Here is a 15,368-nt window from a genome sequence, read left to right as displayed (position 1 = left end):
CGTTATATCAGAGAATAGGTATTTTTAAATGAGCGGTCACATAACACAAAAAGTCGCAATTCAAACAAAAATACACAATTAGAATTTTCCCCCGAAATAAGCATTCATAAACTACAAAATAAGTTGTTTATTGTAATGAACGCTGGTAGATACCTAGTGACTTCGCAAACCTTGGATTTTTTACATGCAATTTCAACCATATGCGTGGATACTTTGCCAATATTGTCGGTGAAAACACCAATTAGGTAGGTACTTAACTTAACTTAACTAGTGTCATAAAGGTAATCCGATCCCGGCGGCATCCTGTCCGGTCAGATTTTATTGCTTAGGGTCGAAATGTTTTTAAACGATCGACACATTAACAGTTTTAAGAAAAATTTTGACGATATTTTTGCTCGGTATAGCGGATAAGTAGCTCGTTAATAAATGCATGGAGAACATCATAAACTATAATGTCAATGAATGTTTCCTCATCACATCCGAGATCTCGCTATATCCGTGATCGTAATAACCGAGTTCGACTGTATTTTCATACTAGGTATTATGGAGGGCGACAAATTTGAACTAGCAATCAAGCGGCAATCACCTTAGGTTTATAAATATATATATTTATAAAAAATAGCTCAATATAGTCCAAGAGAATCGGATAAATAGGAAAATTAAAAATGTGATAATCGTATAATGTCCCAATTTAAAAAGTTTGTCTCGCTTGATTGCCTTTTCTACTGTGTCAAGTGGGTCCTTGACCAAGTACACCCTGAGGCCTCGGATGTAAGTGTAGAGGTAGTCATTCCAGTTCAGATTCTTCGCGTTGAAATCGAAGAGTGCTTTGTCGACATCCGTCATCCTCTTGGACAGTTCTCTGGTGTTATTATTGTGAAACTTCCATTGCTTTGTTGAGAAGTAGGATATGACAGCTGAGAAATTATGAATCTTTTTATATGCCTTGACAAGCCTGTTAAAAATAATAAATCAATAAATATAGCTTAAATATATATAAACGATACATCATTAATATTATATAATACAAATTTTGTCAAGTACCTATATCTACCAAAAAATATTAATTACTTATTATATATATTATTAACAACACAATGAGATAAGCGTAGAAAAGAAACTATAGGTGCAATATCAGGGGTTAAAGTGTGTTCTACAGGTTATTTATATTCCATGTGTCTTTTTATAAAATCGTTGCTGTACGCCACTTACTTCATCCGATGTGGCAAAACCATGTTAAGGAGATATTTGAACATAATTATTAAATACATAATAATGTAATGGAGTAATATTATTCACACTATTGCGAATGATAAAATTATAGAGTTTGTTTATAAGTTTTGCAGAAAATGCTTTAAACGTGAATATTTTTACATTAGAGGTATATTTGCCACATTCTGTGCGAATTGGAAATATATTTTGCACAGTTATTATGTGTCTAGGACGATTTGGCGCTGGAACAACTGGGCGCCACGCAATCGAATCGAATTCGAACTTTAAAAATATATATTATTAATATTATTATTTGTATTTAAATATGCACACGTAAATAATGATTTAATTGTGCATATGTTGAAGTTCAAACCTGAAGAGAGTTCTTTTATTTTTATATAATGTCTCAGGCATGATAATTCTCAATCCGCAATAAAAACATTAGGTTAAGAGCAAAATAAATTAAAAATACTATGTAGCAGATAGAAACTGATTAAAATTTTTCGTCTAATTTGTGTATAAATCGTAACGAACGTCTATTTATTTCATTTAACAGTTCGGCGCCCAATTGTCCTGGCGCCCAGTTGTCCCTTCCCATTTGACACATTGGAGATGTTTACTACCTACGTCTTTTGAATACTTATTATGATGAATTTGTCCGATGTGCACAATCGAGTTATTTTCATCATACAATTTGGTAGGTTTGGTCACATCGGACGTTTTTGTCAACGATAAAGAAAACATCAAGGAATTTTTGACATCAAAAACTCATTTTCGTAAAATTGGGACATTGGAAGTACGTGGCGTGCAACGACGAAAAAGCTCGTGGGACATCCACGAGCTTTATGAAATCTATTAAAAAATGTGAATCATTAGCACAAACACAAACATAGACCCCTCCAAATCAACCCGTTACGCACCACACTCTGTCTTAATCGAGCGTATCACGAGCACCTACGTTTGATATGAAACTTCAGCAGTTTTTTTAGAGCTTGTCCAGATGACGCGTGTCTCGTCGCGATACGCCTTAAGTGCATATGGATGGCTCAATGAAGTCGACCCGATAGGCCCATTAGCTGGTTGGACTTACTTGAGCATCTCTTCCCTCTCGGACCACATTCTCGGACATTCCCAGACGATGTGGTTTTCATCCTCGCCACATAGACATTTTGGTCGGGTGACAAGTAGGCTCAAAGAGCTTGGCAGCGAGCCCACCATGCCCAGTCAAAATTTGACTGGTATCGTGGTCAGGAGTCATTCCGGTTACCTCTAAACGACAGTGCATATTTGGTAAAAATAAGTATGCGATTCATCCCACTTCCGCTGCTAGGTCTTCGACGCCGTATCGAACACCTCAGTGATTCTTTTTAGCATCAAAATTTGGAGGCGGGGCAAGTTGAAAGTCACTAACTACGGCATTGGAGCATGGTGGATGCACCATATCTGCACATACAGGTCAAGAAGTAGAATTCCTTTCCAATACAGGGAGCGCGTCCGTAGAAGTGGAACGGGAGAACTAAGCACAATCCAAGTCAAATAATTGTTATAAAATTACATGTTTCATACCTGTCATCACGATTCCCACGTTGTTCCCAATGGCGTCACATCGTACAATGAATAAAAATTCTTACAAATTTGGAATCAACACGGCGTCCAACAGGGTGTTAGGGAACGGCTTCATCGGGAAGCCATAGCCCAACACGGTAACGCAAAGATGGAAGGAGCACCGCATGCCAACTACCGCGGCAATGATGAACTCACAATTTAATCTGAGTTATTATAACATAATTTATAACGGAAGTTTTATTAGATATTTAATCATACGCAGGGCTCGAAATGGCCGGAGTACCGTTCCGGTTAATGAAATCGCCAAAATTGTTGATCTACTTTGTAGAAAATTTAATTTGACGTCTGAGCTAGATATGACATAACAAAAAAAATTACATGAAATTAGATAACTGTGTTAACATTTTCGGAAAATTATCGAGCGCTTTTTCTATTTAAAATTTTCTATTTCGGGCGCTGATCATACGGCTTTATATGACGACAATCATCATGGGAGCTCCGGCAGACAGACGGTCCAGCCTTCCGTCCCGGATATCAAGTCCCGAAAAAAGGGCTCAAACCATTTTTTATATTCTTAAGTTACATTGTATTATTATTACTACCTTTACTGGCTAGTTTTGATGCTCCTTTGAAGGTAGCTAGCTATAACTGATAAAATGGTTTGCCGAAGCCTTTATTGATATATTGATAAATTATAAACAAGGGTTTCAATTATTTATTTGTTTATATATTAAGTAAAAATATTTACTATAACTGACCTTTGTAAATATACACCTATAAATTAATTGTCATATCACATCGACTGCTCCAATTCAAAAGAGCGTAAGTAACATTTTGGTGGTTTTGAGTTAAATATGAGGTTAGGTTTACAAAAAAATATCTAAATAATGGCAAAAGGGCGTTCTTCATAGATGATTGCAAATAGTGTTACGATTTTCCAATTTGGGCGTAAGTGATGACGTACAGAAAGCCAACAATAATTAACGTACCTACCACTAGCGTAACGTACCAACATTCAAATGATTATAATAAACAAATAAAACATAACAGAAATTCAAACAAAAACATGAATAAAATAATGAAGAAAAAAAAACAATTCGGTGTTTTCTTTGTGAGCTTTGTATTTTTTATTCGACAGCCAAAAGGAAATAAGTGATTTAAAAATTCTAATTGCAAATAAATAAATAAATTAACACTTAATACTCAAAAACAATATTATTCTACCATAAATGAAAGAAAAAAAAGATTTTTTTTCATTCTTTTTGCTCTCCTCATTAGTAGCGATTTGTCACTGACGCCTTTTTGGCTTGAAAAAGTCGATATAACACTAAACACAGAAATTTATTTCGCCTATAATAATATATATAACAAATAATAACAGATTTATCGTGAGGAGAACGCTTGATAATTGGGAAACTATGGTCGCTGTTGGAGGTTAAAAGATCTGCAATTTGAATATACGATTCATTGGTCATTGTAAAATCGGCCATACGAATGGTAATTTTGATCCAACTTCCTGACAAATAAAATGAATCTGTGGACCTGAAGATAAACACATCCATGATAAAACAGATCCCGATAATACTATAATTATTAATTAGTCTTGTGCAAATGACATAGGTATGTGCATAACAAAATTAATGATTATTACAATCATGCCTCCCAGAGCCAACAAATACATTAAAACGTTATTCGGAACATATTTTTTATTTAGTAAATTGAAATGGATAAAACTGCCCTAAAGGTTCAAATATATTATGACCACGTTATGTGCTGTCAAGTGCTGTCACAGTAAGCTGCCGCTACGGGAAAAAGTGTGTAATGTGGATTTTCTTGATATTTAAAATGTTATCAGACTGATGCTCCCACACCGTAACACATTTTCGGCTCACGTGTTTTTTGTTTTTAGTGGTTGGCACTATGTATTTTCTATACGTATATTGCCTATTATCTATGGTCTGCAGGTTGGGTTATGTTTAAAATATTATTTATGGATGCAATATCGCAACTCATTTTAACATACACACCGCGTAAAATTGAAATTAGCATGAATAATGAATAATAATTCAAAATGCTAATATGTATATTAGAGTTGGCACTCTCCATTATTGAATTTATAGAGATAGTGATCATTCAAATTATTCTGCGGAATGACGAAAACATAGACTAAATTTGTCGCTGTATCAGCATGTGACAGTACGTGATGTATTTAAGTCGTCATAATGTATTTAAGCCATTAGACAACTTATGCTTAATGTGATATCAATTCTATATTACGTATACAATATTAATTTACATCAGTGTTACAACATTTAAAATGATTTGACTGATGAATGTCGCCCAAAGGAAAAGATAAATGCTGAAAAATCAAATGATATTTAAAATTCATTTCACCACAAATCGATGTGTGTAGTTTTATCCGTACACCAATGGGTTAGTAAGTTCGTTGCAGTGAAATAAGAATAAAGGTATATATTATACGTAAATAATCTTGTATAATACAAATTGTCGCTTGTACTGTACGACTTATGAGGTTATTCTCTTCATTTCCTTATTGTCTAATTCTAACCCGGATCTCACATCTAAACTCGCCTGGTCTGCCGCACAGCCATAAATCAAACCTTCTAGGAACGTCGCTTCGATGTTGCATAATATGAAGACCGCGTACATAGGCACCGTAACCTCTCGAAACGTGGATATATTGAGATGCGGCGACCGGGGAGTCGGTGTAGGAATGACCAAATTGTTGGTGTGCATATGCATTCTGGCGGCTTCAACTCGCAGCCTGAGAAGCATGCGATTTGTTGCTAGCAGCACTAGATGTTTTTTTTTTTTCAAATTAAAAAGTTGCATTCCACCAATATGCACAGCCCCATTTGGCAATGTGTGTTTTGTGAATAACAATGACGTCACATTGACGTATTCGACACGTTGCAGACGGGACGAGTTTTGATGTGCGAGACAGCTAAGCGCAGTCGCACACTTAAAATGGTCTTGACTGGGATATAGTTGTAAACCAAAACTGGGCGCAATGTTGTAACATTCTTCCATACGCCATACCGGCGATGGTGACGTTACGCAGTTAGCCAAAATGAATGATGAAGTGCGACATTTTTTATTATACCTGCGCCCCGTTTCGGTTGAAATCTGTTGCTACATTTAAATATCACATAAATTACAATAGCATCGACATGACACGACATCGACATATTCGACGTGTTACAGTCGGACGAGTTTAGATGTGCGAACCGGCTTACAAGTAGTATTTTCCTTCAATACGGCGCGCACACAAAATGAGAGGAGGGGGGTTTGGTGTCCGGTATATTTTATTATACTGCTAATATTTTTGAAATAGCCCCCCTTACTATTTTTCCGTGTGCGAGCCTGGTTTTGATTCTTTACACCAGGGGTAGTCAACCGGGACCATGAATGCTGGAACGCCCACTAGTGGGCGGTAGGGGTTTTCCAGTATATCCAGTAGTTAGTTTCGCAGTATCAGCCTCAAGGATATTAATTAAATTACTGTAATTTCATCAGACTTCATGCTTCTATGTATGCAAAGTATAACTAAAAAAATAGATTTAACTACAGTTTTATAAAGATTTATTCTACCAAACTTAGCGAAAGTCTGACATAAAGTATTTGGTAATTATTATTATGCTTTCTTTCTGTTACTCTGCTTTATAAATTTTATAAAGTAAAGTTCCTCCCCTACTTTATAAATCACCGTTACTGTGGAACCGGTGGGCGGTTAGAAAAATTTACTACTAACAGATATACAAAAGTGGGCGGTAGGTATAAAAAGGTTGACTACCCCTGCTTTACATACACTGTAAATCATTTTTCGGACAGTTTGTCGTAGATCAATGTTGCCAACCGTACTATAATCATAGTACAATACTATAATTTTGAATCCGCGAAAAATGTAAAATACTATAATTTTAAAGGATTCGAGAAGAAAAATGTTCCTGTACTATAAATTTTTCAGAAATACAAATACTATATTTTTTTCCCATTTGTACTATAATCAATATAGAAAAAGATGGCAACAATGTCGTAGATACGAGATGTGAGGTAACTAAATATGTATGTAATATTGACACGGAAAGATACTGGTTTCGCGACGTTTAGACTATACAAATTAACAGTATATTGATTTGAGTCCAATTACACGTAGTACTCACATTGGCTTTCTTCCGATGCAGAAGGCAACAGTGTCTACCAGATATGCAGGGACAGTGTGCAGGAAGAATGCGTACAACTGATGGATTGTTTTGTGCTTGTTCAGGGTGAAAGAATAGCACCACACTGCCAATATCGTTGGCAGAGACATGCCGTGCTTTTCGACCAAACTCATGAATTCGCCTGAAAGAAACATGGATTATTGTATACGCTTGGAGGAGAGCTACAATGATAGTCGTACAACGAAGGCTCATAAAATATATTTACATATCAAAACATGGAACATATTATTATAGTGAGCTTTACAAATTATAAATTTAAGACGTCCACAACATGACATTAAACAAAAAAACAAAGAAATAATATTAAAACAGTATACAGAATAAATAAATATAAAACATACATAATTTTGAAAAACACTTCTGACAAAATATATTATAACCAATAGAAAAAATCTTTTTGAAAAAAGTAAGACACTCGAGCTTGCACCTCTTGGGTTTACGCCCCGTGCGCATTGTCCACTATGCTTCTAGGTGACATACTAATTACGACACATTTTAACTAATACCTGCTCATCAGCGCTCTTCCAAATCAAACTACTATTGGCAATCGGTTTTTGTTTATTAAAGCAAAGTAGGTACCTACTACTTTAATTACCGGTTAGTAATTATGTAACAATTATAAAATAGGTACACTGAATGAGCTAAGTGGACCCTATTTTATGAATCTATAAAACAACGCTCATCTATAATACTCATCCTCACGTAGATGGAATATATCAACATCCGAAGCGATTTGGTTGAACAGAAACATTGTCTTCCCAATTGGTATCACCAATAGCAGGTATAGTTCTTCCCCTTGCGAGAACAAACATCTGACTTCTAAAATAGTTATCAAGTATGTATTGCTGTCCCAGCCAAGCTGTCGAGGATGCCCGAAAAAGTATATAGGTAAAATTTCTCGAACAGTAAAGAAGCGTGTAAGTGAACATGAGAGGGCATACCGACTGAAACACTATACGAAGTCAGCAATTGCCGAGCACTCGATGGATACAGGACACAAATTTGACTTCGAAACTAAGATACTAGGTCGGAATAAAGAATATTTCACACGATTGGTAAAGGAGGCCATCGAAATCCATAAAAACCCTGAAAATATTAACAGGGATGATGGGTTATGGTTAAAAATGTAATGGCTTCCGCCACTGACAGCAAAATCCAATATTAGATCCGGTATCTCTGGTCGTAACGATTGACACATTACTCTGAGCAACGTTTGCTCTTAGCTAATCGGATTCCTTTTGGCATTCTTAGAGCGATGTTTGCATTCATACACCTACACTATACTTCATCAGAACTCATATCATCATACACGGTGGAAACCCACAAATCTATTAATTATTATATACACAATTTATTTTCTTACCCCATTTGATCGGACTATCATTGGAACTGACATAGTTATAGATAGGGACTTTCTTCTCATCGGGTTTAGTGTCAAAGGAATTCCAAGAGTTCGTTATCACAGGTTGCTCCTTATTAGGGGCATTGTGATTCTTTCCAATCTGAAACGGTTGAACAATGTATGAATTTATTATCATTTCAATCTAACATGACGTATAATCTACCAGAGTTGTTCCCGTTTCAAATCACACACCGTTGTAACTCAAATCCCAGTGTCTACTATAATACTAGTTGATACAACACGTTATTTACCCAACAAATGTAAAAATCTTGGTTACGTCAACTGCCATTTTGATATACAATAAGCAGCAGCACACAGCGAAACTAGCCTCTGTGGGTCTCGAAGATTGGGTAAAGCCAGCAGAGCATCTCCCACCCGGAGCCAGTCTCGTGTACCGTACATGGAAAGCCCTAAACAGACTGAGAACCATAGTAGGGCGCACTCGAGACAACATGGTGAAGTGGGGGTTCTCCGATGACCAAACCTGCGATTGCAAACGAAGGTGAAATGCAAAGCATGGATTACCTTTCTTCGTGCAAGGCTTGCCCAGTAAGCTGCAATTTCGACGAGATCCTACAAGCCGATGAGAATGGTCTTGCCTTCGCCAACTTCTGGAGCGACACATTGTAGCTATTGAAGACCTGACACGACGAAGAAGATACTGCCCCATATCCATTTTTATCTCAAATTTAATATGTGCTGTATTTCGTTATTTACCATTTTCATATAAGAACCCCATGAAGTTTAGAGCATTAACAATAACTGTCATTACCATAAAACCAACTATTAAAACTGCAATATTAGTATTCCTCCCTTTATGTTGTCGCCTCTCAGCAGTAAAAGACCTAGGAGTCGTGCGAAGCATTGCCACTGCACTGCTGACACCTGCCATTTTATGGCGCCGATCATCGGGTCAGATGTTCGGAGGGAAGCACGTCGGCCCGTGCAGTGTGAACATTAGCTGGCTCTCACATCAAAACTCGTCCGTGTGCCGAACAAACCTTCCGAGAACTGAGATCGCGAGTAGCCTTCGAAACGTATAGATATTTGAAGGCGAGCCGGTATAGGTATGACCAATTCGTTGGTGTTTGTATGTGACTTTGACTCGAAGCCCTAGAAGGATGCAACTTGTCGATTGCAACAGCCAGATGTTTTTTTTTCAAACGAAACAGTCGCATTCGACCAATCTGCGGAGCTCCATTTGACAACGTGTTTTGTTGTTTGTGTTAAACAACGAGACGTCACATCGACTTATTCGACACGTTTTAGGCGAGACGAGTTTTGATGTGAGAGCCGGCTTAAAGTAATAGATTTACTTACGTCGTACGCTGCTATTATAGTAGCGTTGACTACGTAGTCGATTGGAACCATTTCAGCTATGACTTTACTGTTACAATGAAGGGTTCGAACAAGTCCAAGTGCAGCCCCAACGACCACCTGTAAAATGGAAAATAGTAGGTATTCGTCTCTGTTCTGGTAAAAAAGCACTAACTGGAAAATACTAGTTTTGAGTAAAATGACTTTGAAGTTTTTCAAATTTTTGAAATGGTCTATCATGTCAGTTTATTAAGTAATCGTAAAAAAGATGACTTTAAAATAAAGAATAAGAAGGTTAAGTAAAAAATTAAATAAAATTTTCTTTCTTTACGTTTATTTTTTCATTTATTTATAAAAAACGAGATAGTGTTTTTTTCCAGAACACATTTTGTCTTTTTCAGCGGCTAAATAAGGTTATTTAGTGTTTTCTGCCAGGAAAAAAAATGATATGTTTAAGATATACCTACATGAAATAAACTAACATTTAACAAGGTTTATAAAAAAAGCGAGGTTTTCTGTCTGTTTAGTGGAAGCCAGCGGCAAAAATAATTGAAAATATCCGATATACTGGATTGTTTGTTAGGTTAGGTTATTTTATCATTGTTGAATTCATGAATTTTGCTAAAATCGGCTATGAAAATTGCCGCTGTTCCCGCCTGGCTTAACCGTTTTGCCTTAGTAATTGTGTTAGTAGACATAGTTGTTCCTAGACCTTAAAATCGTAACGCGAGTTAAGTTTTTACCATCATGGACATAAACATTTTTTTATCGAAGAACTATCTTGACCAACTAAAATTCAAAAACCTCCGAACTACCACAACATGATAAAGTAAAATAATGCGAGGAGTATTAATAATGTCCTCGATGTAGTGAGCTCGTAAGCCGCTCATTGGTGAGTCGTAACTTTACAGTAACCAACTTTAGATGCGAACTAATTATTTAGCGTCCATACTAGTTACTGTGTCCGCAAGTGAGTACCCAGCCATATAAATACGACATTCTAAGATTCTTTGATCATTCTTTAGATTTTTATATGAGAAATGGTAACTGCACTGCAGGAAAAAAATCTCAATCGTTTCCCTCTTTTCTAAATTAAGTTTCATCACTTACTCCAGTTGGTCCATAAATATTGTCGATCCATCCCCTAACTGGTTCTTTGTATGATGCAATAACTGAAAAATAAAAACAAAAATTAGTACCTATCAAACATACTATCGTTTTATTATAGGCAATCGTATATATTTATATAAAACAAATTCGGCACATATAATGCTAATGTGGTGTCTATACATTATAGTTAAATCCAGTGGCGCATTTAGGATGGTGGAGCCGCGACGCACTTATTGATTTTGCGATCCCCACGATAAAAAATAAAATAAAAACCATAAATTCAAAATATTTTTTATTTGTATAAAAATTGTTTTTTTGTAGACTATTTTTCTACAATACTAAAATACCAACTGTTGCCATCTTTTTATAAAAACTATTAAAAAATATTTTCTTCCTTCCTTCAGATTTGTAAATACTTAAGGTATTTAAGATAAGACACATTTAAGATTTTGGTATTCATTAATAATTTATTATATGTTTGAGACCCCCTTTAAATCTTATGACGAATTCATTGCGTCATTTGCGTTATATAAAACCCACCACTGTAAAAATCTAAAATCTGAGGTTAGTTCTCTACTCCAAGCATAGGATCTCTAAACAATCTTCTGAAAAAACTAACTTTTTGTGCAACCTGAAATTTCGAAAAATGATTAAACCTTCAATCTCAGCACCCGGCATGGAGCCTGACGCTTGCTACTACAAAAGTTTTCAACCTTTAGGACCTGACTTCCGCTTCCACAATCTATTTAAGTAACCAAGGCATGGGCAAACTTTTTGGGTGAAGGGCCACATTAGGAATATAAAATGAATGGTGGCCCACAAGTAAAATACTATTTTTAGATATACATTATTAATTATTATGAAAAGGGAATTTCAACATAAAAAATAAATGATTCTTTAATATCGAAAAATGTTTTATATTTTTCAACATTTTTTTAATTTCATGTGTTAATTTTGTAGTTGACCGTAAAGAGTTTTTATTGATATTCATAATTGAAAATGTTTGTTCACATATGTAATGTAATAAAAAGTAAACTTTTTTTAGAAATCCGATTAAAGCTCGCGGGCCTCACAGAAATACTTGGCGGGCCGTAGTTTGCCCAGGCCTGATTCAACCTTTTAGAGTCCGACATGCTCCCCAGACGTTCTCAAAATTTTGAAGACCGTTGTCCACCCTGGACGTTCTCAACATTTTAGGAGTCTGACGTCCAACATCCCTGAGGCTCTCGACCTTTGGAAGCTAATGTCTAATCAGTACCTACAATCTTAACCTTTTGGGAGGTAGGAGAATATGTGTTGGAACTCGTAAAATATAGGCATATTACATATTAATCCTCAACACGATTTGTTTCTGCACTAGTCAATAAAATTCGACTATCTGCTCGTTTATATTTGTTCGATTATAGCTAAAAAACTAGGGTTTTATCTTCTTTTGGTGCAATTATTAAAAACCATAATTTGCACGCAAGCAAAGCTGGGTAAATACAAAAAAATAGTAATAATTATTAATTATTTTTCTCACTTATAGCTGGTCTGATCATGGCTACTGGAAGTCCATGGGACATGTCTTTAATTGTAGTCTCTGCGATCATTTTCGTGTATGCGTATGTATTTGGGAATTTGTCTAGCAGTCTGTAAAAAAATGGACCGTTATATTTTTATTATTCAGTATCGAATATACACAACAATCAAAAATGTTAGAGTCTTTATTATGTAACACGTATATCGAACACTTTTCTAAAAGTGTTTTAAAATTTGTGAACAAATCGAGAAGAAAAGAACTAAAATAGGAATGTTTTACACAATGGTTTATTATAATTTTCCTTAATTTACATTGTCGGAATTAGACATTCTACTGAATTCAACCATCCTACATAACCTACTTAATTATTTAGTCATATTGATAATTCAATTATTCAATTACGAAACAAAACATAGCAATACTCAAGTACACACACCTGACCGAGCAACTAAGAATCAAACATGCATTTCATTGTCACTCACAGAATTCCTTGATTTTTTTAAAGAAAATTCATACCTTGCCTCATCTTTACCCTTTAGATTCAGAACGACTTAAGACATTGACTCATTTAAAAGGCTGTATTAATAAGACCATGTGTAAATAACTCGTTTTTTGGCCTCACATAATAGCTGAATCGCAAAACTTTTATAGAAAATAATATATTTTAAAAAAAATCAAAAAAAGCGATTATCTCAAAACTTTCTTTTGGGGGTTAAGTTGTTCTTCCACCTATGTCCTCAATTATTATTGGCTAATGATCGGATACTTGAACATAACTGAATAATATAATAAATAAAATGGGTATGTTTCCAAACTCACATGGGTGTTAGTTTGTGGACCATTTCTTCGTCAAGGGACTCCACGAGATCGATTAATTTTTCTGGCGGCACTGGCGGATCATAGAATCTAAAATAAAGTATTAAAAGGAATAATCAATCACTTAAAAAAATATATTAACTACTTTGGTGATTAACCTTCGCTACTCATGGCCTTGGACTTTTTACAGTACCTACAGTAGCTAGATACCTTCTTACGCGCTACGTTGTCCCAGTATACCAGGAGACCTATCGTCAATAATCCTCATATTGTAATTGTTACAATAAGTGCTAATACTTCGATACTTTTTTACCCTAGATTGCGCTGTTGTAGCGGCCGAAAGCAGTATTGTGTATGTATAGAATAGATGCGCTGATATGTCAATTAGACAACGAAACTTACACTTCGTCGATATCCTTAACTACGCAGTTGGAGTACGCTGTGCTGATGTGGATGAAAGCTGAAAGGTTCGGCATCTTAGAGGCCATCACAAGAGCCTCTCTTGCTCCTCTCACGTTGACCCGAACAGCGTGACGCAATCTTTCATCAAACCGCACTGTTGCCGCACCGTGAAAGAACACATTCACCTATCGATAAACAACATAATATAATAAATTGTTAGTAATACTATACTTAGCGCTTCTTATGTAAAAGCTGATAAGACTAAATAACTGATTATATTCTGGAGACTGCTGGATTCACTGAAAGATATACATACATAACGGTAGGCCTTGTAAGTAGCCATTTTTAGTTCAATATACATGCTTCAAGAATTCTTCATTTAATATAAATAATTTTGAATAGCCTCAGATACACATTCATTATCTAACGCAGTGGTTCTTATCCAGTGCACCGCTAGCTTGTTGCAAGTGCACCGCGAAAAAAATGATAAAAGCAAAAAAATCCGCGAAATAGTGAAAACCAAAAAAGTCCTTCGCGAAATTATGAAAGCCGACAAAAGATCCAATGTGATTTCGATTTTGCCGAATCGATCGATACACAGGGAATCTCTAGTTTATAAAAGATTACCAGCAGCACTAAAACCTGTACTTGACCAAGTTGTAAATATGGTAAATTTCATCAAATCGAGACTTTTAAACCTTTCCTTCCTTAAATATAGAAAATTATGACCGGATACGAAATCCATTTGCAACGATTGATACATCAAGTTTTCATCATTTTCGTACCATAAGAAGAAGAATTGGTCACCTTGTCAACGGATCGTACTATAAAAACTAAATTTTCTGAAATAACTATGGAGGAATTTTGAATTTCTGTCCAAGACGAATATCCAGCTCTTTACATGAGGGCACTGAAAATCTTGTTACGGTTTTCAACATCATATTTGTGTGAGCTCGGTTTCTCAACAATAGTCAATAACAATAACTAATATAAAAACTAAAAAACGAGAAAAACTTACGAATTTAGATGAAGATTTGAGGGTAGCTATATCAAAAAATATTCGACCTAATATTTCTAAAACCTGCAAAAACCAACAAGCTCAGGTATCATATTAATTGATTTTCACATCAAATAAAATCCGTCCGTAAATCCGTAAAATTATGTCCGCATGTTTTTCTTTTTTTTCTGACCGTTTGATTTTGGTGCACCGTAATTTTTTCTTATGATCAAAAGTGCACCGTGACTTCGAAAAGGTTAAGAACCACTGATCTAACGCTTTGATTAATTAATTAAGTCTTTCATCCGGATAATATATGTATTATATTATTTCAGAGATTGCTCAAAATAAAGAATTATGTTGATTGTATTGTTTTAACTTGTTTATGATGAGATAATCTTCTGCCATACAATTTTTTGTTATCTTTGTCTTAAAGACAGTCTAAAATATCAAAGAATTCTCTTAAGGGTGTTAAAATGATTTTGTACTCTGTATCAACATTAATTCCTTATTTTAAAAGTGTTGTATTTGTATCATGCTTTATCATTATTATATTTTCTAGTTGACCACCACCACCTAACGAGCTGTCCACTACTAACGTCCTGTGTAACTCTGGTGAAGTCATCATCACTCATTCCAAATTTCAATAAACTGACGTCTCCTTCAATGATGACAATTTTCTTTGTAAAGTCTGGTTGCTCTCTCCTCAACACTTCGTACAGCTGAAAAATAATAATGCACCAGTTAATTACAATAATTTTTGACATGGAGTACAATTAT

The 15,368-nt window shown here is 35.3% G+C and overlaps 1 protein-coding gene across 1 annotated transcript in view; it reads right to left on the bottom strand.

Annotated features, from left to right (window-relative positions):
* LOC147065154 (fatty acyl-CoA reductase wat-like) overlaps positions 1-15,368 on the bottom strand; it is an 85,015-nt gene that overhangs the window by 9,979 nt on the left and 59,668 nt on the right. The window contains exons 4-11 of the mRNA XM_085956832.1: positions 15,188-15,310; positions 13,592-13,776; positions 13,193-13,279; positions 12,374-12,483; positions 10,852-10,913; positions 9,745-9,861; positions 8,386-8,524; positions 6,963-7,143 (exon numbers count right to left, since the gene is read on the bottom strand). Of these exons, the coding sequence (XP_085812958.1) occupies positions 6,963-7,143; positions 8,386-8,524; positions 9,745-9,861; positions 10,852-10,913; positions 12,374-12,483; positions 13,193-13,279; positions 13,592-13,776; positions 15,188-15,310 (1,004 nt within the window). The remainder of the gene's footprint in view (positions 1-6,962; positions 7,144-8,385; positions 8,525-9,744; positions 9,862-10,851; positions 10,914-12,373; positions 12,484-13,192; positions 13,280-13,591; positions 13,777-15,187; positions 15,311-15,368) is intronic.

The sequence above is a fragment of the Rhyacophila brunnea genome, unplaced genomic scaffold (assembly GCF_057557595.1).
Source record: "Rhyacophila brunnea isolate RB1 unplaced genomic scaffold, BYU_Rbru_1.0 scaffold_6, whole genome shotgun sequence".
Taxonomy (NCBI): Eukaryota; Metazoa; Arthropoda; class Insecta; order Trichoptera; family Rhyacophilidae; genus Rhyacophila; species Rhyacophila brunnea.
The sequence above is the reverse complement of the archived record's forward strand: the minus strand, read 5'-3'. Positions and strand labels throughout refer to the sequence as shown.